This window comes from Anastrepha obliqua, chromosome 4 (assembly GCF_027943255.1).
Source record: "Anastrepha obliqua isolate idAnaObli1 chromosome 4, idAnaObli1_1.0, whole genome shotgun sequence".
In the NCBI taxonomy this organism is placed as follows: domain Eukaryota; kingdom Metazoa; phylum Arthropoda; class Insecta; order Diptera; family Tephritidae; genus Anastrepha; species Anastrepha obliqua.
The window spans coordinates 73933048-73957373 of record NC_072895.1 but is presented as its reverse complement, the minus strand read 5'-3'; the positions used below and the strand labels follow the sequence as shown (position 1 = coordinate 73957373).

The 24326-nt window shown below is 36.6% G+C and overlaps 1 protein-coding gene across 2 annotated transcripts in view; it reads left to right on the top strand.

Moving 5' to 3' along the window:
* Positions 1-23476, top strand: part of LOC129245613 (uncharacterized) — a 53198-nt gene extending 29722 nt beyond the window's left edge. Inside the window, exons 1-5 of one of the 2 annotated variants that reach the window (XM_054883885.1) lie at positions 16766-16934; positions 21556-21763; positions 21901-22087; positions 22175-22291; positions 22359-23476. In XM_054883885.1, coding sequence (XP_054739860.1) covers positions 16794-16934; positions 21556-21763; positions 21901-22087; positions 22175-22291; positions 22359-23298 — 1593 coding nt within the window. In that variant the 5' untranslated portion in view covers positions 16766-16793 and the 3' untranslated portion in view covers positions 23299-23476. Of the gene's footprint in view, positions 1-16765; positions 16935-21555; positions 21764-21900; positions 22088-22174; positions 22292-22358 lie in introns of those variants that run through there. The other variant, XM_054883886.1, reaches the window with a different exon arrangement.
* The last annotated feature ends 850 nt before the right edge of the window (positions 23477-24326 follow it).

Below are 24326 nucleotides of genomic sequence, written 5' to 3'. Positions count from 1 at the left end.
GGTCGATGACCGAATGGATCGACTTATTGTACTCAGTTGTAGCCAGTAAAATGACTTCTACGGTGTCATTTATGCCGTGAGCCGAAGCATCGGTCGTTAGATCGAATGGCTTCTTAAAACCGGGGTACCTGAGCATTACATTCTCAGATGACAAAATGTCGTGAGCCGAAGCATCGGTCGTTAGATCGGATGGCTTCTTAAAATCGGGGTACCTGAGCATTACATTCTCAGATGACAAAATGTCGTGAGCCGAAGCATCGGTCGTTAGATCGAATGCTTACTGACTGTTCCATTTTCACCCTTGAAAATATTGGAGATGGGTCTTGCTATTCCGGCGAAGTCCCTAATGAAACATCTGTAGTAACTTGCGAGGCCTAGAAATGATCTGACCTCGAACAGTGTTTAAGGTTCTGGATACTCCTGTATTGCCTTAACCTTTTCAGGATCCGTCGTGGCGCCAGTGCTGGTGACTATGAAACCAAGAAAGTTCACGCTTTTCTTAAAAAATCGTGACTTTTCGACGGAGACCCTCATGTTTGCTTCGTGTAAGCTTTTTAGGACCCAATCCACGTGTTTAATGTGGGAGTCCTCATCTTCTGAAAAGATGATTATGTCATCGACTGGTGATAACCAGACTTGAGGTCTAATGTTGAGAAGAATTTGGCTCTCCTCAAATTCCCCAATATCATTGATATATTTGGCATAGGGTATTTGTCAGGCACGGTTCTTTCGTTAAGTTTACGAAAGTCCATTACCAACCTCATTTTCCTATTGCCCGCTTCATCAGTGCCCTTCTTGTCTACTACCCACATTGGGTTATTGTAGGGAGAGACTGGCTTTTGAATTATATCATTTTTTAGCAGATCTTTGATTTCTTTATTAACGAAATCAGCTGCTCCCATTAGATATGGGTAAAGCTTGGCATAGATCGGTTGTAAGTTTAGTATTATTTTATCTTCGATAGTTTCTTTATTAGTTAGATTAATATTTTTTTATTTTCTTACAAATAAAAAAATATATTATATTAGTTTAAATTTTCGGGCAGTTTTCGTTTGAATGTATTTATATTTAGAATATGTTTAATATTTGCTAGTTTCTTATTATATTTAAATCTGGTTTATATGGCTTTCCTCACTACCGTGAATTTTTTTTCGATTTTCGCTCATTAGTGAATAAACTCAAGGTATACATTTGACGGCATCTAGCGGCTCGTCACAGCGAATGTCGTTTCTAATTCCTATAGCAGCATATGCTACTACTTGTGGGGCGGCAACGTTTGCTGCTGCTATTTGTTGAGCCAACTCATTAATTCTTTGAGTCAATGCTCGCTCCCTCTGCTCGTTTGTAGCCGACCTTATTATTTCCCTAAGCTGATCTGGATCCATTTTACCTAATGGTGGGGGGCCTGCAGGGAGAAGTCTTGTAGCCGGGACTCAGTCGGAATCTGAGTCGCTAGACTGCTTGCGAGGTTTTCTATATTGGCTGAACTGTGACATGCGCAGGCCAGTGGCCGCGAAAAGTAAAACGGGCCATCAAAAGATGGATCGAATTACGTCATAGCTCTGAGCCGCGAGAACTGTATGTATTGTTATAGCACAATTTTAGACACACAGAAAGTAACACAAAGTAATTTTATTAACGATCTGGATGATAAATTGTTTCAACTAAAATTCTCAAAGCAGTCACTCTCACGTGTTTCAGAAACCTGGTTCTGATTATTGCTATTAATTATGATCTGTTGCAATATAAAATACTCACAAGTACTAACTAATTTTAATAAAAAATTAAAACTTTTGTATTTGAAGAAAAATTTTGGCTAGAGTATCCACTTACATGATTCAACTAACACAAAAAAAAAATCATCCGCAGCTCCCGCGCTGCTGTCTTAATTGCTGTTTGTTGTTGCAGCTCCTGTGCTGCTGTTTTAGTTGTTATTGGTTGTGGAGTTCGTCCACTAGTTGGGCGCCAATTAATTATATTAATGTTGAGAGGCAAACTGTGCCTCTTATTGCTGGCCTCTGGCTCAGACAAAAGAAACAAATTATTTTACGGCTAAGTGCCGGAGTGGATATTTATTTCAGCGACTTGTCTGAAGAGCGCTGTATACCAAACTGATTTCTTAATACCTAGAATATTTTACTTAAGCTAAGCCAAAACTCGCATCACGCCACAATGTCATGGTCGGCAAGCCGACTCAGCAGAATCTTTGGCGATAACGAAAACTCTTGCAGCAAAACAAAAGTGTCCGGTTACCGTCGCTGACCATTGCAGCTATAGCGCGCTGATACAACTTATGTTATGTCGCAATTGCGAGGGCTGTTTCTTAACTTATGAAACTTATAAATGTCTCTTACAAGTAAAATATCCTATACTAAGTGTTATTTGTTAACTTATACATATAACAGCTTGTGATTATTTCTTACCTATCTTAATATTTTGTTTTTGGAAGATGGTAGAGATGCATGATCGTGGTTGCGAAACACTGATGTAACCTTACTGACTAACTGATTATTGGACACGATTGGGGGAGAATGTAATTATTGATGTCATAGGATCCGGCGAAATCGATTACTGTGGCTGCAAATGGAGGGGTTAGAGTTGCTCTCTCAGCTGGAAGTGCCGCCATTATTTGCGTGTGTTGTGTCCGCTTATACAATAAATAAGTACAAGCTTTCCAACAGTGGAGCATTGATTTGATGAATATCTTTAATTTTGGTATCCAAAACTCTGTTCGCAAGAGTCGCAAAACTAATTAATTTTCGCTGTGTTATTGAGTGGCTAAATCAGGTCTGTATCTTTGCCATTTGGCTGCTATAGAATAATAAAATCAGATGTCGCTTGTTATATGATAGTGTGGCGGAATTGATCAATCGACCATCAAATCGCATTCTGTTTGTGTTCATTAATGGAAACTTTTCTTGGGTATCTGGGTATTTTGGGTCAAAGCAACATCTTTTAATCTAAAAATAATAGACATTATTTGTATAATTTGAAATTCGCTTCGAGTTATTTCTTGGCTTGAATATTCCATTTCACTTGAGGCACTTGAATTAAAAAAATTCAATTAATACACAATTCACGAATGACTTTGGGTAGTGAGGATAATTATCCTAGGATATCCTCTTGCTAGTGAAAGGCGTCACATAACTCTAATCTCTTCAACAATAGGCTTTTAATGGGAGTAATTTCCGTCTTTGAGGCTAAACGGGTGGTCCATAACTACAGTTTCTATAGTGACGTGATATAAAAAGTTGCGGCATCGAATCATCCATAGAGCTCGATGGTTGCTGGTGGTGAGTTATTTAATGTTTCATGTTTTTTTACGAAACTGAGCCATCGATGAAGGGTGAGTGGTTTAAGACTCTCCACTTTCATTGCAGTCAGATTTTTAAGGTTGTTCTGCTAATATTTCTCGCAGGTCCTGGGGACATACATTCCTTTGCTAATAATTTTTGATCCTGAAGAGTGCGAGTCTTTCACATCATCGGCTAGCTTCAACAGGGTTCGAATCGCTAAATATGGTGCGCAATTCATACTGAACGTAACTGTTTAGAGCTCAAAATCTTTTATTTGGCTCTTGGTAGATTTTCTGAAAAGTATTTTTTGGAACAAGGTATGTTTAGAATCGAAAAATATCTGTAGAATGACCATTCGTTTCTGAGGTATTGAGTAAGAACTATGTTTCCTGATTCTTCGATTTCGATATTTTCGGAGTTACTACTTCACATCTATTTCGGTTTCGAAAGTAGTTCTTTGACTCGAATCAGTACATTATTCGGAGTCATTTTATTGCAAAAGGAGGCTAAAAAAAATAAATAAAACAAAAAAAAAAACTCAAATCAAGTTACGAAAATGGTAATCTGGCCATACAGGTGCTAAAACCACGTAACTCATTGTCAAATTCGCTGAGAGCAAAACAACGGTAGCATGATAGGCGCCATCTCATTATTCTTTCCATCATGGGTTTAAGCCGTTGACGTGAATTGACTAAGTGACTATAAAAACTACTTAGTGTAACTTTATTAAACTTATTAAACTACCTAAAACTAAGCGATTTTATGTCTATATCTACACACTATTTTCTTAAATCCAAATCTGTTGAAGTGAATTATAAATAAATGACTTAAAATATAAAAAGAATGTTTAACCCTCCGTTGTACACCCGGTTCTGGCTAGACCTATTTTGACTTTGTACGTGAATTTCACATAATTCTTTTATAGCTTATGACTTGTGCCTCTTGTAACTTCCTAAAATTTAATTTTCTATCGATGTATGAGTACAACTATTATTTCAACAGGATCCTCGAACAGGACGAAAAAAAGGATATAAAAAGTTGCACCTTTGGTTGTACGCCTCGGGTCTGGCTGGACTCCTATACAAAATGTATGGAAACATGGATTTACCTGTTTTTTTTCTTCGTCATGGTAAATCTATATTAAGATTATCTTTTACGACCATTTAGCTCATATGTATAGATGTGTTCACACGCACACATGTGTGCGTTCATATATAAACCGGTTTTTGTCTCGTTTCTTTGTTCTTTCTACGCATATACTGAATAATGAACGTTGAACGCATAGCAAAATAGCGCGAAAATAATGAACAAAAACACAAATACAGTGAAACTGAACCCTATGTGATTGTGTGTATTGGTTATATATGTATTCTTCGTCGTTTCTTTTTATCATTCTGTTCATCAGTTGCCCAGTTATCATTTCGGAAACAGATCGATATGCTAGAGAGCCCATTCAAATATGGAATGAAGCACATCCTGATTCAAAACAAAGAGTTTGGATTGATTTGACTAGCACTGAGCTTGATGCATTTATTGGTATTCTTTTGACCATGGGTGTAACACACAATAATATATAGAAAGCGGTAGTTTTGTGGCGTTCGGATTCATTGCCCATTTTTCGTTCAGCTATGTCTTATCATCGATTCAGAATTTTTACACGATATATTCGTTTTGATAACAGTCGAACCCGTGAATTTCGCCAAAGAGCCGTTAAAGCTGCGCCCATTCGTGATATATGGAATATCTTGAGTGAAATCCTCAAAGATAATTATGACCCGCATGGAAATATTACTACCGAAGAGCAAATATTTCCATATCGAGGCCGAACAAAATTCACGCAACATATTCCATCAAAACCGGCGAAATTTCGCATAACAATCTGGTGGGCATGTGACTCCAAAACAAAATATCCGTTGCAAGGAAAGTTGTATTGTGGACAAACAGAAGGAGACGAGCGTGAAGTTGATCAAAGGGAAAATGTGATGCTACAATTATCCAACTGATATGTAAATAGCGGCCGTACAATAATAGCCGATAATTTTTTCGTCACATTGAATAGATCTAAGCGTCTCGCTGCTATAGGACTCGCATTAGTGGGCACCATACGATCCAACGAACGTTGTCTTCCACCAGATATGAAAAAGAACAATTCTCGACCAGTGCTTTCGTCATTATTTGGTTTTCATGAAAACCTTCTTTCAATCAGCAGCTATGTGCCAAAGAAGAATAAAGCGGTCAATTTACTTTCCACTGTTCCGTATATAAGAGGACAGTCCATAAGTTCGGTCGTATTTTATCCATAATTTCACTTTTGTACGATTTTTGCATACAAAAAATTATTCGCGGAATATAACGGAACTATTTATATTTTCTTTGATATATTGTGCATTCAAAAAGTGGTTTTAATCACAGATAGAAGCACGTGTTGTTAAAAAAAAAATGGAATCTTCGAACGCGTACAAGAGGCATATTATGTATTTCTTTTATAAAAGTGGTAAAAATGCAACAACTGCTGCTGCAGAAATAAACACTGTTCACGGAGAGGATACCGTGAGTGTAAGGACTGCGCAAAAGTGGTTTTAAAAATTCCGAAGTGGTAACTGCGACGTGGAGGATGCCCCGCGCGCTGGTCGTCCTGAAGTCTTTAACTCCGACGCCTTGCTCGAACTCGTGGAAGCTGAGCCAAATTTGACAGTCGATATGATAGCTCAGAGGTTAAATTCGTCGCATGGAACAGTTCACAGACACCTGGTTCAGTTGGGAAAGGTTTCAAAGCTGGGAAGATGGGTTCCGCATAGACTTTCCGTTGCCAACTTTCAGCAGAGAGTGAATGTGTGTTCTCAGCTGCTGAAATGGTTTGAAAATGAAAGTTTTTGAACCGTGTCGTTAATGAATGAAAAATGGGTCCTTTACAATAATCCTGTTCGCAAACGCCAATGGTTAGATAAAGATGAAACATCAGAACCAACTCCTAGAGATGGCCTTCCCCCCAAGAAGATTCCCTTGTCTATTTGGTGCGATATGGCCGGTATTGTTTATTATGAACTTCTGGAACCAAACCAGACGATAACTGCTGATTATTATTCCCATCAGCTATCAAACCTGAATGAGATACTTAAAAAAAATCGCCCGTCTTTAGAGAATAGACGCAAAGTTTTGTTTCACCACGACAACGCAAGAACTCATACCGCAAGGTAAACATGAGGCAAGCTGAACGAGCCCGGATGGGAGTTAATGCCACATCCACCATACTCTTCGGATATTGCACCTTGCGTTTATCACCTTTACTGTGGACTTCAATTCCATATGAGTAACAAGAACTACTCCTCAAAAGAAGCTATAAAAAGGGATATCGAAGCGTATTTTGGCTCCAAGGACAAAAAATTTTTTGAGCAGGGGACTAAAAACTTGCCTAAACGTTGGGAAGACATTGTAAATAATGCAGGAAAATAAGTATATTATTGATTAATAAATACTTTAAACATATTTTTTGTTAATTTTAAAACCATGGCGAGGCAAAAAAACCATCGGCCATTTTATATTATAATGCACATAAAGCTGGCGGCGATTGTATGGATCAAATGGTCACACATTTCACATCAAAACGGCCAACAAATCGATGGACCTTTGCTTTCTTTTGCAACTTGTTGGATGTCATGGCATTGGCAGCGTTTTGTATTTGCAAGGAAGTTGATAGGCTTAGAAAAAGTGATGCTAGGCGCAATTTTTTGACGACTTTATCGAATACATTGGCCGTTGCAAACATCGAAAATCGTATGAATAATCACTGCATTATTTCTCAATTTACTACTCGTTTGGCTATGGAATCATTTTTCAACAAAAAAAGAAATATCCCTGTGAATTTGTAGTTAATCAACCAACCGGTGCCGATACACTTGCAGCGAAAAGAGATTGTCGTCTTTGTTTATAATGGGGCGATAGAGTTCGTCGAAAAAAACTATTTTTTATTGTACTGCATGCATGAATCCAGTATGTCAGCAGCACTCAAAAGTCTCATATACATGTTTCGCTTGCCTTCCCCCGAACCTATAATAAAGATCATTTCATATTGCATTATAAATTTTATTGCTATCGCGTTTTGTTTCTTCAAACTTTTTCGAATTGAGTCAAAATAAAGAACAAAAACAAAAAGGAACAAAAAATGTTTTTCTTTACAAACTGAAATATTTTCAGTGAATATTTTTTTTCTGTCTTTCGCAATACATGCTTATAAATGATCGCGCATTTGCCGTATATTCCCATACAAATGCTTGTAAATGCATAGCTAGACCCGAGGTGTACAACCGAAGGTTTAAAAAGTGGTGTACAACGGAGGGTTAACTTATATCTACATATGTATGTGCAAATACATATGTATGTAATCTTTGCTTTAAAAGCATAGCTCATTCATTGAACTGAATTTGAGCTGTGGTCTCTTTATTTTGAGATCTTTTACAAACATACTTTTGTTAAGTATTTTCTAGCCATAAAGTTTAAATAATAAAGCAAATTTTATATGGCCCACCCTATACCACCAGCTGGTACCGCATCGAATACTTTCAGAGCCGGAGCGTTTGTATCCATTCGGACGACATGACCCAGCCAACGTAGCCGCTCGTTCTTATTCGCTGCGCTATGTCTATGTCGTCGTAAGGCTCATACAGCTCATCGGTCCATCGCCTGCGATATTCGCCGTTGCCAACGAGCAAAGGTTCAAAAATCTTACGCAGAATCTTTCTCTCAAACACTCCAAGCGTCGCTTCATCGGATGTTGTCATCGTCCAAGCTTCTGCGCCATATGTTAGGTCGGGCATAATGAGAGTCGAGTAGAGTGTTAGTTTTGTTCGTCGAGAGTGGACTTTACTACTCAATTGCCTACTTAGTCTCAAGTAGCACTTGTTGGCAAGAGAGATTCTACGTTCGAAATCATAACTGTCAACAGTGACGTGGGTGCCGATACGCGAGTGCGCCGACTGTTTGTGTGATGACAGGAGGTACTTCGTTTTGTTCTCGTTCACCACCAGACCCATTCGCTTTGCCTCTTTATTCAGTTTGGAGAAGGCAGAACTAACAGCGCGATTGTTAAGGTCGATGATGTCGATATCATCGACATACGCCAACAATTGTACGCTCTTATAAAAAATTGTGCCTGAGCGTTTAAGTTCTGCGGCTCGTACGATCCTCTCCAACATCAGGTTAAAGAAGTCAAACGACAGCGAGTCACCCTGTCTGAAACCTCATTTGGTAACAAACGGCTCGGAGAGGTCCTTCCCAATTCTGACGGCGCTGCTGGTGTTGAGCAACGTCGTCTTTGATAGCCGTATTAGTTTTGTGGGGATACCAAATTCAGACATCGTGGCATACATGAAACTCTTTTTCGTACTGTCGAATGCAGCTTTGAAATCGACGAAAAGATGGTGTGTGTCGATTCTCCTTTCGTAGGTTTTTTCCAGGATTTGGCGTATTGTGAATATTTGGTCGATGGTAGACTTTCCAGGTCTAAAGCCACACTGATAAGGTCCAATCAGTTGGTTGACGGTGGGCTTCAGCCTTTCACACAATACGCTCGCTAGAACCTTATAGGCGATATTTAGAAGACTAATCTCGCGGTAACAGGGCTCGCCGAATCCGATTTCTTCTTTGGTGGCGGTACGTAGAGAACGAGAAATGTTGCTCCATTGCTCGTGCATGCCGGTTTGTTGGGGAGTACCCTCTGAGAGCACGAGTGAGAGGCGAGTGGCGAATCTTCTGGCTGTTTGTTGTGATTGCAGCTTTTCGATGTCGAACATTCTTTGTGTAGTTAGATGTACGCTTTTCGCTGCACAGAGGCGTGTGCGTAATTTGGCTGCAACAAGGTAATGATCCGAGTCGATGTTGGATCCTCAGATCGTACGTACATCTAAAACACTAGAAGCGTGTCTTCCATCTATCACAACATGATCGATCTGGTTTCGCGTTTTCCGATCAGGAGATAGCCACGTTGCCTGGTGTATTTTTTTATGCTGGAATCTGGTGCTGCACAGTACCATGTTCCGGGCCCCGGCGAAGTCGATCAGCCTCTGTTCGTTAACGTATGTTTCGTTGTGCAGGCTGAATTTTCCGACTGTGGGACCAAAAATTCCCTCCTTGCCCAGCCTGGCGTTGAAGTCGCCAATCACGCGCTCATAGAAGGAATCTTTGGTCGCATCGTCCTTTTCTTCCGTCGGGGCATGGACGCAAATTAGCGAGATGTTAAAAAAACAGGATTTGATGCGGATTATTGCGAGACGCTCGTCCACCGGAGTGATAGACAGTACTTGGCGACGAAATCTCTCTCCTACAACAAATCCGACACCGAATTTGCGCTCCTTTACATGGCAGCTGTAGTAGACGTCGCCAGGTCCTATGGTTTTCTTGCCTTGCCAGGTCCATGGCATCTCTTGGATGGCAGTTATTTTACTGAACGTAAATTTTCACATAGCCAAAGTTAATGCCAAGGTGGTACAGAGTTTAAAAACATCAAATTTTGTATATCACTAAAATTTAAAAAGTTCGGGTTTGTTGCACCCGGCTGGGGTGCATTTTCCAACTTAAAGCCTCGAGTGTTGTATCTTGCAAGCCGGTCTAATAAACTTCTGTTTAACTCAGTTTTCGGGTGCCAAATGTTCGTTAGAGGACTGCTTCAAGTTTGTCACCAACAGCAAATATAATAATATTATCTTTGCCCACAAACAAAAGTATTCGAAACACCAAAATTAATAAAAACATTTTTCTAATAGCGGTCGCCGCTCGGCAGGCAATGGCAAACCTCCTGGCGTATTTCTGCTATGAAAAATATTATCATAAAAATAACTTCCGTTCGGAATCGGCTTGAAACTGTAGGTCCCTCCATTTGTGGAACAACATCAAGACGCACGCCACAAATATGTAGAAGGAGGAGCTCGGCTAAACACCCAAAAAGGGTGTACGGGCTAATTATATGGTATATATGTATATCTTTGCTAACTGATCGAGCCCGCCACAGTGTGCTCGGTGTACTCGTGCTAGTATGAAAATAAAAACAGTTGCTCACTGCTTATCAAAACTGATATCAAAGACTATAGAATAAAAGATTTTGAAGTGGAAAAATGAAAAAAAGACTATGAAGATAGTCAAGATATGGTAGTCAGTTTTTGTAAACAAAAATAAAAGGTTATCGTAAGTTAATGTAAAAAGTAAAATAATAGAACAGTAGTAGAACGAGTAGCGGTACGGCGATATGGGCAATCCCCTGCATTCTCTTAACCGTTAGTTGATATCTTTTGCTAATATTTATTCTGGTCCATAAAATTTTGCTTAAATATTCATATAACTGCAGAAAACCCTGAGAAAATAGGCTAACATATCAAAAACTTATCTTATGGATTCCTAACATTTATGGCACTTAGGTTAAAAATATTTTTTTTTACCGATTAACCACCTCACATAATTACAACGAACTTTGCAATACGAGTAACTGAGTAAAAATTACTTTATCTGCTCATGTCCACTCTTGGCACATTGCCAGTTATTTGCGGCGGTGCGTGTGACAGATTGCAACCACTTGCTGCTGCTGCCAATGGAGAACGTTTAATGTAACCATCACCATAGTAACGCACATTTTACGCCACCTGATGCTCACAGCGAACTGATACACGAGATGTTGCAACCCAACACACAACACACCATACATACATATATAGGCATTCTACAGCAACACTGGCGTGACAAATGTAGCCGGCAACAATTCTCGTAAAAAATGTTGTTCAAACAATGCATTTAAAATAATTAAGTGCTGTTGCTTTCGCCCAAAAAAGGATACCTAGAAAATAAAGCGTGTTGTTAAATCACGCTGCTGCTACTATTGGCAAACACCTGCTTCTGCCATCTCCTCGAGCGTTACGCTGCTGGATGACAATTGTCTGAAATAGCGTTGTTGCGTTAGCAACGCTGACACCATATTCAACCGATGCAAAAATTGTTGTTGCCTTTTTTATTCTTGTTGCTCTTGCTTTAGAAACATAACTATGTGTTCGTGCTTCTGGTAGTGCAGTCAATTTTGCTATTGGGTTTTTTCTGGCGTGCAAGGAAAGGGAGGAAAGGATGGAATTACTAGCAGTTTTTGCGCTTCAGTGCATGGAATTAATTAAATAATTTCTGATTTTCATACTTTTCTTTTCATTTCAATTTCTTTGGCGTCTGAAATTTCTGTATGCTTGTATGAGTATGAATACAAAAATATGGCAGTAATTAAGTCGGTTACAAGAAGAGCTTATCATATTTGAAAACACGGTATATGTATATTAGGGCGGGTCGATTTAAAAATCGCTCATTGCTCTGTGAAAATCGTATTCTAAGGATCAAAATAAGAAACTTTGCCGAAGGAAGCATACCTCTAAAACGAATTCTGATGTCCACCAATTTGGGTCGAACGAAAAATCTCACTTTGACCCATTTAGAGTGCTCCAATCGAGTCTAAATGTATGACCGACCCCCACTAATTTTGGACGGCCGATCCCCCCATGCCAGTTGCACACCTCCTGGAACTCCCCTGGGGGGTTCCCCATACAACCATTTCAAAATATCACCATTTTCTGCCTTTACATGAGAAAAGAAACTAAAAAGTTCGACCCAAATTGGGGGACATCAGAATTCGTTTTAGGGGTATGGTTCCTTCGGCAAAGTTTCTTATTTTGATCCCTAGAATATGATTTTCACAGAGCAATGGGCGATTTTTTTGTCTCCCCACAAATCAACCCGGCCTAATGTATATGTATGTATATATAATACATATAAATATATGTATACATATGCACATAAGGCTGCCAGAAAAAGTTCAATCTTTTCTCCGGGAATTACATACAAAATTTATTCCGATAAAATATTCTGAAAACAACTGATATTTACTTGAACTGGACTGATCTGGAAACCCCTTAAAAATCGAGTTTTTAATAAACAAAATTAGATTTTGAAAACCCTTTTCCAAGAAATTCACTCAGCTGACAGAAGAGTTTAAGATTAAAAGTTCTGCCAAAAATTTGTTTGATAATTTTATCAACGGAATCAAAATAATGAGCTTTCCGGAAGTACTTTCAGCGGAATCAAGTAAATGTCTTAATATTTTCCCGAAAAATTCTGACAGAAGTCTTAGAAATTAATGAATTTTATGTTCCGAAAGAAACACTGTACCGATTTGTTTTGTATGAAGAGTGATGCACCCTAATATGTGATTATACCTAAAATTGGAGAATGCATAAATATTTGCAATAATACATAAAAGTGTAAGTAGGCGGAGAGACTGAGAACTGAAATGAATTATTTCTCTAAAAACGCTTATATAAAGTAATCACTCACTATATATTCATTTACATCAGGGAGAAAATGCTTTTAAAAATATAAAAATTACATTGGCCCTTCTCATGGTGCATGCACTTGTAATATACATAAACCGATTAGTAGTCCGCTAATCTAAATAAATATTTACCAAAAATATTCGAATAGTGAAGTATTCGAATAGTGATGTATTCGAATAGTAAGGTATTCGAATAGTAAGGTATTCGAATAGTAAGGTATTCGAATAGTGAGGTATTCGAATAGTGAGGTATTTGAATAGTGAGGTATTCGAATAGCATTATTCGAATAAACGAATAAAAAATTCGAATAAATATTATTCGAATTACGAATACCTCTCGAATAAAAGATTTTATTATTCGAATAATTTTTATTCGAATAGTCCCACCCCTAGTATTAAATGTCTACAGATTAATCTCCACCATTCTAAATCGGGCTCTGTTGGTTTTCTCATCCGCTTAGCAAATCGCAGATTGTGGTGTCACAATGTAATAATGCATTCGTATTGTCGAGCTGCTAGGAAAAGATAATAAAAAGCTTTGCTAGATCACCACAACTTCAATTGTGTCTCTGCGCTGTGTAATGTAAAATTTGTCTACGCAGGTAGGAGCTGATTTATCACAACAAAATTAAAGGGGTTTTCAAAACTTTGCTTTATGGCTTAAAGTATATTGAAGTTGTCTTAAGTGATGAAAGAAATTTGAATACAGTAACAAAGTATCATAATTTAAACTAACTCTAAATGAGGCGAGACATTTCGAAATACATGACTACTTGTATAACTTATCATCAACAGAACCAAAGGATTATTCGCAATGCAAAGTTACAAAAAATATCCTATGAGGCGTGACTTAAATCATCTAGTGCACAGATGGTAAAAACCGACAAAGCAAATGCCTATAAATTGGTTAAATTTCTTTCAGATGTTTTTCACCCATTTCTTAACAAAACTTCAGAAGGTGATAAAAAATATACGAGTTTCTCTGAACTCCTTTCCAAATTGATTTTCCGATTCCCAAATTTTCTTAAAAATAATTAAAAGCACATTATGCAAAGCATTAATGCCTAACAGAGCACCTCTATTCGATCTCATAACGAGCAAAGTACTGAAGGAACTACGTACTTGCGGCTTTAAGTTCGTCACGTATATATTTAATACAATGAATCAAACAGAGTATTTTCCAGTGCGATGGAAAGCATCGGACATAATCCTAATAACTAAGACAGACGTATGGCGTCCTCTTATAGACCAATAAGTCTGCTTCCTATTTTACCGAAAGCCTTCGGAAAACTTTTACTAAAACGGCTCAGCCCTATAACTGCACAAAGAAATCTTATCCCTGCGCCTCAGTTTGGATTCAGAAAACATAACTCCACCATCGAGCAGGTCTGCATATACACATATAATTTCTATCTGTATATAATTTCGCCAGAGAAACATTGGAAAATAGAGAATACTGTGTTGCTGTCTCCCTAGACATAGCACAAGCATTGACAAGGTATGGCACGAGGGCCAAACTAAAAAATGAATTTTCCGCATAATTTCTTTATGCTGCTAAAATCACAATTACATGATGAAATGAAAATAAATACATGAAGTGAAATATAAAAACAATTAAGTAAAATTAGCGCAATTAACTTTCACGATCTGCAAGGATACTTGTCCCGCAGTGCATCTTAACAACTGCGAGATACCCCAAACGGACCACGTTAAATACTTAGGCATTCATTTTGATCGACGACGTCTTACGCGGCGATATCCTATATTTTCAAAGTGAAGGTAGCTACTTGGCCATAAATCAAAGCATTCGCTGGGCGATGAGCTTCGCGTATATAAGTATAAAAAATACCGAAGCCAATATGGACACTCATCGTGATCTTGGAATGCTATCGGTAGATGAAAAAATTGGCAACATCAGCATACTTGTAATAACGGGCATGCTAACCATCCAAATCCTCGGGTGTCAAACCTTTCATGCCAATCCAACATCCCACGCAAACTTACAATTTTATGCTACTGATCTGCCACAAAGATTTAAAATGTAGACTTAAGTAATGGACTCTATTGGGAGTTCTTACAAATGTCATTTTTTCAAGATTTCAATTCAATTAATACTGATTGTTATGTATTACAGATTGTATTTAATAAGAAGAAACGCTTCAAGAAAAATACATATATACTTTTTTAAAATAAAAAGCTGATAAAAAAGTATTCATTTCGAACTGATAGTGACTTTAGCGCATTTTTTAAAGCCTACTCGAGCGGGAAAATAACAAAAATATTTGCTTATAATACAATAAATTTTAAGCAAGTAAAAAACGCTTTGTCATAAAAGCCGATGTGCATTTTTTTATCTTAAAATAAATACTCGTATATTGAAGAGGAAACAGTTCACGCAAAGGCGTTTAGATTAGATTAAAAACAAATGCACATGGTAGATAGGGAAATCATCCATTCCCACTTTTATTAGGGTGGGCCCATAAGTTCGAAGTTTACTGATTATGAATAAAAATTAAAATTTTAATATTACGTAAATATTGACAACATACTTTCATACTCTAATATCGAAAATTACTCGAATTAGGCGTTGAAAATTTTAATTCAATTATTTGCATAACTCCAACACTCAGGTATGATTCAATTCAAGGACATTGCCAGGTGGGGAGTTTGACTGGGGTGGCACATCTCTCAAATAATAACGGAGATGTCCCAAGGCCAGTGCATTGCGCACAGAAAAAATTATTCGCAGAAGTTTCAAGAAAAGTAAATTCAATTAAGTAAGCTCAAAAAAGTAACGGCAAATTGAAATGACCTACTTTAACATGATGAAATGGATTTTGATGAATGATAATTGTATTAATACCAAATATCAAACTCGAAAGATAAAAAATATTTGATTCAGGGGAGAGTACTGAGTATTTATTTGAAGGTACAGGTATCGAGGAATCAATGCCTCAAATTATTATTATTAGAAAAGATTTGTTAATTTTTAGAAAAAACAAACTCATGCCAAAACTTCATAGAAATGTTTACTTATTTTTTTAAATTGTAAAACAAAGAGGTAATTTCCCAGCGAGTTAAGAAGACGCAATATTGTATTCTATCATTCTCGAATGCCAATGGGCTTTGTTGTCATATAGAGGGATTCAATAAGGCCACAGGTTTTAAATAAAACATAATAAATTTAAATAATACAAATAAAACATAAATAAAATACATCACCTGCTGTATTCTCTAATACACTCTCGATGGCATACGGGTATGCTCTGGCTGAGCAGCAGTTTCACATTTATAAAGATTTATGTATCGCCTCAAATAACGAGGAGTTCTTCCGTTGGGGAATTCGTGCTCTAACAGAAAGATATGGAAAAGTAGTGGAAACGACCGATAGCACTTTGAATCGGAAATATGGAATTACTTTTTTAAAATAATTCCTTACATTTGGAGAAAATAAAAACGGCGGAAATAAAAACACTCAACAGTAGCAAAATCAAAAAATTGACTCTGTATTGTACCGACATTGGTTCCAGCATCTCGATGGGTAATACGATTAAGAAAGCCCATTTAAACCAAGTTTTAGGCGTTGTCGTTACTTTATTTATTCGCTGTCGTTTTAACCTCCGAATGATCCATTATGTTACGTTAACGTGTGTTGTTGCAATCCCTCGACACAATTAGTTGGAGGCCTTAACAGTATATATTTTCGGTATAATTACAGAATTGCTAGTCATGCATCTTCTGACCAAACAAATAGCTGATTATTAGATTAGATTAAATAGAATACGGATTGACAGTTTCTAATCAGTATTAATATTATTTTGCAATCCCTTGACACAATTAGTTGGAGGCCTTAACAGTATATATTTTCGGTATAATTACAGAATTGCTAGTCATGCATCTTCTGACCAAACAAATAGCTGATTATATGTATATGTAGTATCAACACACTTATGGAATTAGTTTGGTATGATAATAATATTAAGTTGCATCACTTTTTCCGCCATGTGATACTAAAATACTTATCAGTAGGTTGTATATTTAATTTATGTACTAAATTGCTTGCATATTTAACGAGTTTGCAAGTTTGCGAACCTTTCAGTTCTTTAGAAATCATCAAGAATGATTAGTTGAAAAGTATAAAGTGAACTATGTGTAATTTTGAGTGTAACTATGATGAAAAGGAGCGGGTGTGGATGGGCGCAAAGCCACCAATAGTTTACGATTTTAACTGTTCTTTGGGAAAAATTATATTCAATAATTTGAAAAATTTTCCGAAAAATGTCTGTCAGGTGCGTTTAGTTTAGATACTTAAGAGCAAAACCCTTAACCTATAGAGTCGCGTATTCTAAATATTCAACTATTGTAAAAATAAAAAGAGGTTGTCTGTAAAGTCGGTTTATTGACGATAGTTTAACGTGACAACGTCATAAGAAAATACTGATTGAATGGTTGCATTTTTCAAAAGTATATTTTAATTTTATTTGTTTGATAGATATTTTGTATGGATATAGAGAATGAGTTAACATTAACATAACATAATATACTTTAACATAACATAACATAACATAACATAACATAACATAACATAACATAACATAACATAACATAACATAATATACTTTAACATAACATAACATAACATAACATAACATAACATAACATAACATAACATAACATAACATAACATAACATAACATAACATAACATAACATAGCATAACATAACATAACATAACATAACATAACATAACATAACATAACATAACATAACATAACATAACATAACATAACATAACATAACATAACATAACATAACATAACATAACATAACATAACATAACATAACATAACATAACATAACATAACATAACATAACATAACATAACATAACATAACATAACATAACATATTATAACTTAACATAACATGCTGTTCAAGCAAGGTAACGACGCATGAGCAAGATAACGACGCATTTTTTGGTGCGTGCAGCCGGCTACATAGAATTATAAGACGTTATCACGTCAAAAAATAATAATAACATTAAAACAACAGGTATTATTAGCAAACTTGGTTTTATTTTAAATTCTTCAAGTAAATCAAATTAATAATAATCAATAAGAAGGCATATGCAAATACAAATACGTGAATTTATATATGTACATATGCGCATATACATACACATATACGCTCACTTAAGTAGGAGAGAGCAAGATGTCGAACGTTGCCGTTCGTTTGCTTTGTTTGCTTTGTCGTTCGTTCCGCGCTTTCGCTTGCAGTTCATTCAAGGTAACGGCAATGAGCAAGGTAACGACAAATAAGCAAGGTAACGGCAATGAGCAAGGTAGCACTAATGAGCAAGGTAACGACACATTTTTTCGTGCGTGCAGCCTGTTAAATCGAATTATAAGACGTTATCACGTCAAAAATGTGAATAATATTCTTTTTTCTTGATAAAAAAAAGGTTTTAAGATTTAATTATATACATATTTTTATATTTATATACTCTAGGCATCGCATAATTTTGCCACTCACCTTTTTTGATTTATGCTGCCTTTAGTTTTGCTTGTAAAGAGTTTAAGCGATTTTGGCCGAGTCTTCTACACCTGATCTTTCCAACACAGAGGAGGCCTTCCTCTTCCTCTGCTACGACCAGCCGGTACCGCATCGAACAATTTCATAGCTGGACCGTTTGTTTCCATTCGGACGACATGACTTAGCCTGTGGAGCCGCTGTATCTATGTCTTTGCCGCCGTAAAGCTTATACAGATATTTATTTCATCGTTTGTGATACTTGCCATCGCTAAGGTCTAAAAACCTTCAGCATAAGCTTATTTCGAACAGGTTATAAAATATGCACGACACAGTCAGCCGTCTAAGCCTTCGTTTGATATCAAATTGCTTAGAAAGGTATTTCTGGTATTTTTAACGTCATTTTCCACAACCGTATTAGTTTCCAATTCCTTTTTGTGCTGCCAAAGTCGGCTTTAAAATCTATGGAAAGATGGCGTATGTCGATTCTCTTTTCATGGGTATTTCCAAAACACTTTATATACTCGTATTGTGAATATATGGTGTTTTGTGGATTTTCCACATCTAGTAAGGTCAACTCAGTTGGTCGATAGTGGGATGCGCTTGAGAAAACCTTGTGCGCGATATTTAGATTTTAATTCCGCGGTAGCTGGCATAGATTGCAGGATCACTCTTTTTATGGATTGGGCAGAGCACACTTAAATTCTCGCCGATAGGCATGCATTTATCATATTTTGCATAGGAGCTGATGCATGTACCTTACCTGCCCCTCACTGCCATGTTTAAATAGTACAACCCGCAGTCCGTCGACTCCCTTCGTTTTCTTGTTCTTTAGCCAACATATCGAAAAAAAATTTCGGACTCGTGAGGAACGCCAACAGAAGTGAATAGTTAGATGTTGATGCCATTAGCGATTATGAAAAACTGGACGACAATATCCTGAGAGCTATTTTTATGCAAAATAAACGCTAAATTTCATTTATGGGGTTGGATAAGTTCGTAGGGTTAGTACCAAAGACTTTTATTTAAACCATAAACAATAAGTTAATCAATTATACATTCACTGTTGCTGTTTACAATCTATTCCCACATCTCGACCAATTTGTTGATGCCGTTTCACCAAAAGTTGCCTGGTCTGGTGTCAAAGAAGTTGTTGAGCTTGTCACTTTTAAGGACCTCTTTGTTATCAAAGGTAACAACCTTCATATGGTCTGACAGGGAGCGAAAAAGAAGGCATTTGATCGGTGCAAGGTCCAGAGAATACGGCGTATGGTGAAAGCCCTCTCATTCGAGCTCTTTTCCGGTGACGATTCGCTGCAAAAAGCGCTGTTTATGACCGCGCGTTGGTCGTTGGGTACTCCATTTCTAAGCCTCAAACTAAAATATAATAGCTCAGAAATGTAATTAACATAGTTTTGTAGAGCAGAAAGAGTTCTACCGAATGAATACTTACCCTTTGCCAAACAGCAAACAAATCGTTGTAAAACAAGAGAAAATATAAAAATACCCAGCTCAGGAAAATTTCCACCAGAATCTCAATCTCATTTAATAATGAAGAGTGCAAGTGACGTTTATTTCCTATTAATCCATTTTGGCAGTTCTATGCTGTCATCAGGGCCGTGGAGAGAGTATTCGGGCCCCGGGAAAACTTGAGATGCGGGCCCCTTCAAATTTTTTTTATTTATCAAAATGCGTATTATGTTATAGTGATATAACATTTAAACATTGAAAAACTCATTGATACAATTTTTGATAGAATTAATTATGAAATATTGATTAAAATAAATTTTAGAAAACTCTTCAGCAGATCTGAAATAAAAAACGCAGCTGAAAAAAGTTAAAATTTTTTATTAATTTTGTGAGCCTTACAAATATTTGAAAATGACTGCCACGATGCTTAGAATTTTGCTTTTCTTGCTTTAGCTGAGGCAAAAGCTCTTATAATATCATCGAAGTCGAGTTTCCTTGCTAACTCAGATTCCAAATACAAAGTTGCCAATCCTGTTACTCGACTCTGAGTTGAACAAGAACGATGGTAGTCTTTGATCCTTGATAAAGCGCTGAACGATATTTCGGCGCCGGCAACCGATACTGGCAGGGTGCAGAATATTCGCAAAGCAATGCAAATGTTCGGGAACAGAGTATCAAAGTTTTTAGCTGTGATAGCATTCAACAAGTCGAACGGAGGCATACAATATTCCGAATTTCCAGTAAAATTCGCGTTATACACAATCTTCAAGTGACACATCTCAATTGAGATTTCTTCCGACACATCAGAAGGGTATTTTTTAGCAAAATTGAAACTAGTCATGTTGAATATTTATGTACACTGGATTGTCATAAATATTCAAAATAACTTGTTTTATGAAGTATCTAAAATGCGAAAAGTGTTCACTTTTTCAGAACGTGTATGTTTTAAACTCAAAATAATTGACAAGATTACCAGAATGTAACGTTATTTCACACAGCAAACTTTTCTTGAAAGGGGCCACGCATTAGTTGCCGAAACATAAAAAAATAAAATAAAAGTGTGAAATTGACTGGGGAAACGAATTTAAAAAATTATTTATATAATAACATACCCAGTGAAAAATCAAAAATTTCTAGTCTACAAAAAGTATTATTGCTATCTCTACATTTAATTCTTTATTCTTTAAAATCAAAAATTTCTAGTCTACAAAAATTATTATTGCTATCTCTACATTTAATTCTTCATCAACGTAAGGAAAAATTACTTTAAAGAATAACTACGCTTCAAAATTGGTCTTCATTTAAAATACAACTATCTAAATTTAATCTAATCATCTCTATAATTATTAATTACCTTATAAATCAGTAGCATAAAATGTTCCATTTTAATAAGAGCTCAATAATATACACTTTTGTATCACCATATTATATTTATTCTTCGTAATCGTGATCATAACATTCGATATGGTGACACCAAAAAAAGTCTGTGACGGAACTCTGGTAGAAGTATTATTTACTATATTTTTTCAAGCAGGAAATTTCTTGGAATTACCCTCGAGTCCGGGCCCCTCTGAAAACTCCGGGCCCGGATGAAAAAGTACCCCGCCTCTCATCGGGCTTGGCTGTCATAAATAATTTACAGTGTTGGATATGTTAATGTATTTGTAGGTTTGCGCAAGCAAGTGATGTGTACTTCAACTCTGCTAATAATACATTACACTTTGGTCACGAAAGGAACTTAAATCAATATCATTTACCTTTTTCGCGATAATATCTTTTCCATAAACATTCTTTTATGAGTATTTAAATACTCATTAGGCAGTAACGTAACATTTTCGGTTACCAAAAGTCTTTTAACAATATTTGAATTTTATATTTGGAAATGAAAATATATTTTTTAAATGATCTTCAGGTTTCCGATATTGATGGACGTGAAGTAACTAATGGGGAATTGCTCTCTTGGTCGATACGCTTGGCGCAGCATTTCAAGAAAATGGGATTACGACATGATGATGTCATTGGTATTGTAGCAAAGAACAGCACTTACTTGAGCTCCGTTGCCGTCGGTTGTTTTATGAATTGTACACCCTTTCATACGATAAACGGCGGTTTTGATCCTGGTGAGCAGTTTGATGCCTCTTTTGAAACATTGATAACCTACCTTAAAGCACAAGTAGTGTCATATGATACCACCTCTGCACATTTAGTAGCAAGGCTTTTATTTCAAGTTCACTACGTTTTTTATTGTACTTTTCAGTTACAATCCAAACACTTTTCAAAAATACAGCACCAAAAATTATATTTTGCGATGGCGACGTTTACGAGAAAGTCAATGCCGCCACACGTTCGTTGAGGCCATTGTTTTATACACTCACAAACCATATTGACGGTGTATCCACGATTGAAGACCTATTACAGCCAACCCCAAACGAATATTTATATCAGTAAGTAAATACGTATGTACATATATGCCCAATGATAACGGCAAATGTTGTCCTATATCACTAATATCGATTTGTGCTTTCCTGCAGGCCCGAACCATTGAAGCTTGGAGGTGCACAGACTGTAGCGATATTGTGCTCCTCAGGCACAACTGGTTTTCCCAAGTGCGTTTGTGTGTCGAATTATATTCTGCAGATGGATAATATGTGAGTGGATGCGGAAAGTGCAATGCAAGTTAAATTGAAAATTTTCTAATTCTTTCATTCGTTTAAGGTTTGTTACCAGTCATGACGTCATTTTCACAAATAGCAGTTTAGACTGGATGACTGGTATATTCCTTACCTTTCTCTCTAGTGCCACAAGTTGTAAGCGTGTCATTACTAATCGGCCCTACACACCCGAGTATTTGGTTGAGTTGGTGAAGAAATATAAAATCACTTATATTATAGCCGCACCACGTCACGTCGCCACCCTAGTCACCTGTCCTACAGCCACTACGGATAACTTTAGCTCGATTCGTACGTTCGTTGTTGCCGGTGGATGCGTAAGTCTGTCGACACTGAATCGTTTGCAAAACATTCTCCATAATGGTATTATTAATGTATTATATGGAATGACTGAGACCGGTTTTATTTCTGTGAACTCTGGTGATCAGAATCTTAGCTCTGTAGGGAAGTTATTCCACCACATTGAGATGCGTATTGTTGATGAACAAGGCAAGAATTTGCAACAAAATGAAGTTGGTGAGATTTATGTGAAGACTGGACATACTTGGAATGGTTATTATGGTAATACCATTGATACACAACGTATGCAGGACTCTTTTGGCTGGTTCCATACCGGTGATATGGGTTATTTTGATGATGAACGTTGTCTGTTTATTGTTGATCGTAAGAAGGAAATAGTTAAGTATCAGGGTATGCAATACTGGCCAAGTGAGATAGAGGAGGTGATTATGAAGATGCCTGAAGTGGAGGATGTTTGTGTGGTTGGCGTATATGACGAAGGTAATGGCGATGCGGCCGGAGCAGTGGTGGTGCGACGCAAGGGAGCTCAGCTAACGGAGCAACAGGTCAAGGAGTATGTCGCTAAACACTTGACAGTGACCTATAAACAATTGCATGCGGGTGTTGTTTTCGTAGAGCGTCTACCTGAGAATACAAATGGTAAGACTTTGAAGAAAGAAGTTAAGGCATTACTTGTGACTAACTAAGGAATGGCGGGGAAAAATTTGTAGATGAGTTAGGTATAAATGTATATATGTACTTATGTATGTGGATTAGACTTAAGTAATGGACTCTATTGGGAGTTCTTACAAATGTCATTTTTTCAAGATTTCAATTCAATTAATACTGATTGTTATGTATTACAGATTGTATTTAATAAGAAGAAACGCTTCAAGAAAAATACATATGTATATACTTTTTTAAAATAAAAAGCTGATAAAAAAAAGTATTCATTTCGAACTGATAGTGACTTTAGCGCATTTTTTAAAGCCTACTAGAGCGGGAAAATAACAAAAATATTTACTTATAATACAATAAATTTTAAACAAGTAAAAAACGCTTTGTCATAAAAGCCGATGTACATTTTTTTATCTTAAAATAAATACTCGTATATTGAAGAGGAAACAGTTGACGCAAAGGCGTTTAGATTAGATTAAAAACAAATGCACATGGTAGATAGGGAAAACATCCATTCCCACTTTTATTAGGGTGGACCCATAAGTTCGAAGTTTACTGATTATGAATAAAAATTAAAATTTTAATATTACGTAAATATTGACAACATACTTTCATACTCTAATATCGAAAATTACTCGAATTAGGCGTTGAAAATTTTAATTCAATTATTTGCATAACTCCAACACTCAGGTATGATTCAATTCAAGGACATTGCCAGGTGGGGAGTTTGACTGGGGCGGCACATCTCTCAAATAATAACGGAGATGTCCCAAGGCCAGTGCATTGCGCACAGAAAAAATTATTCGCAGAAGTTTCAAGAAAAGTAAATTCAATTAAGTAAGCTCAAAAAAGTAACGGCAAATTGAAATGACCTACTTTAACATGATGAAATGGATTTTGATGAATGATAATTGTATTAATACCAAATATCAAACTCGAAAGATAAAAAATATTTGATTCAGGGGAGAGTACTGAGTATTTATTTGAAGGTACAGGTATCGAGGAATCAATGCCTCAAATTATTATTATTAGAAAAGATTTGTTAATTTTTAGAAAA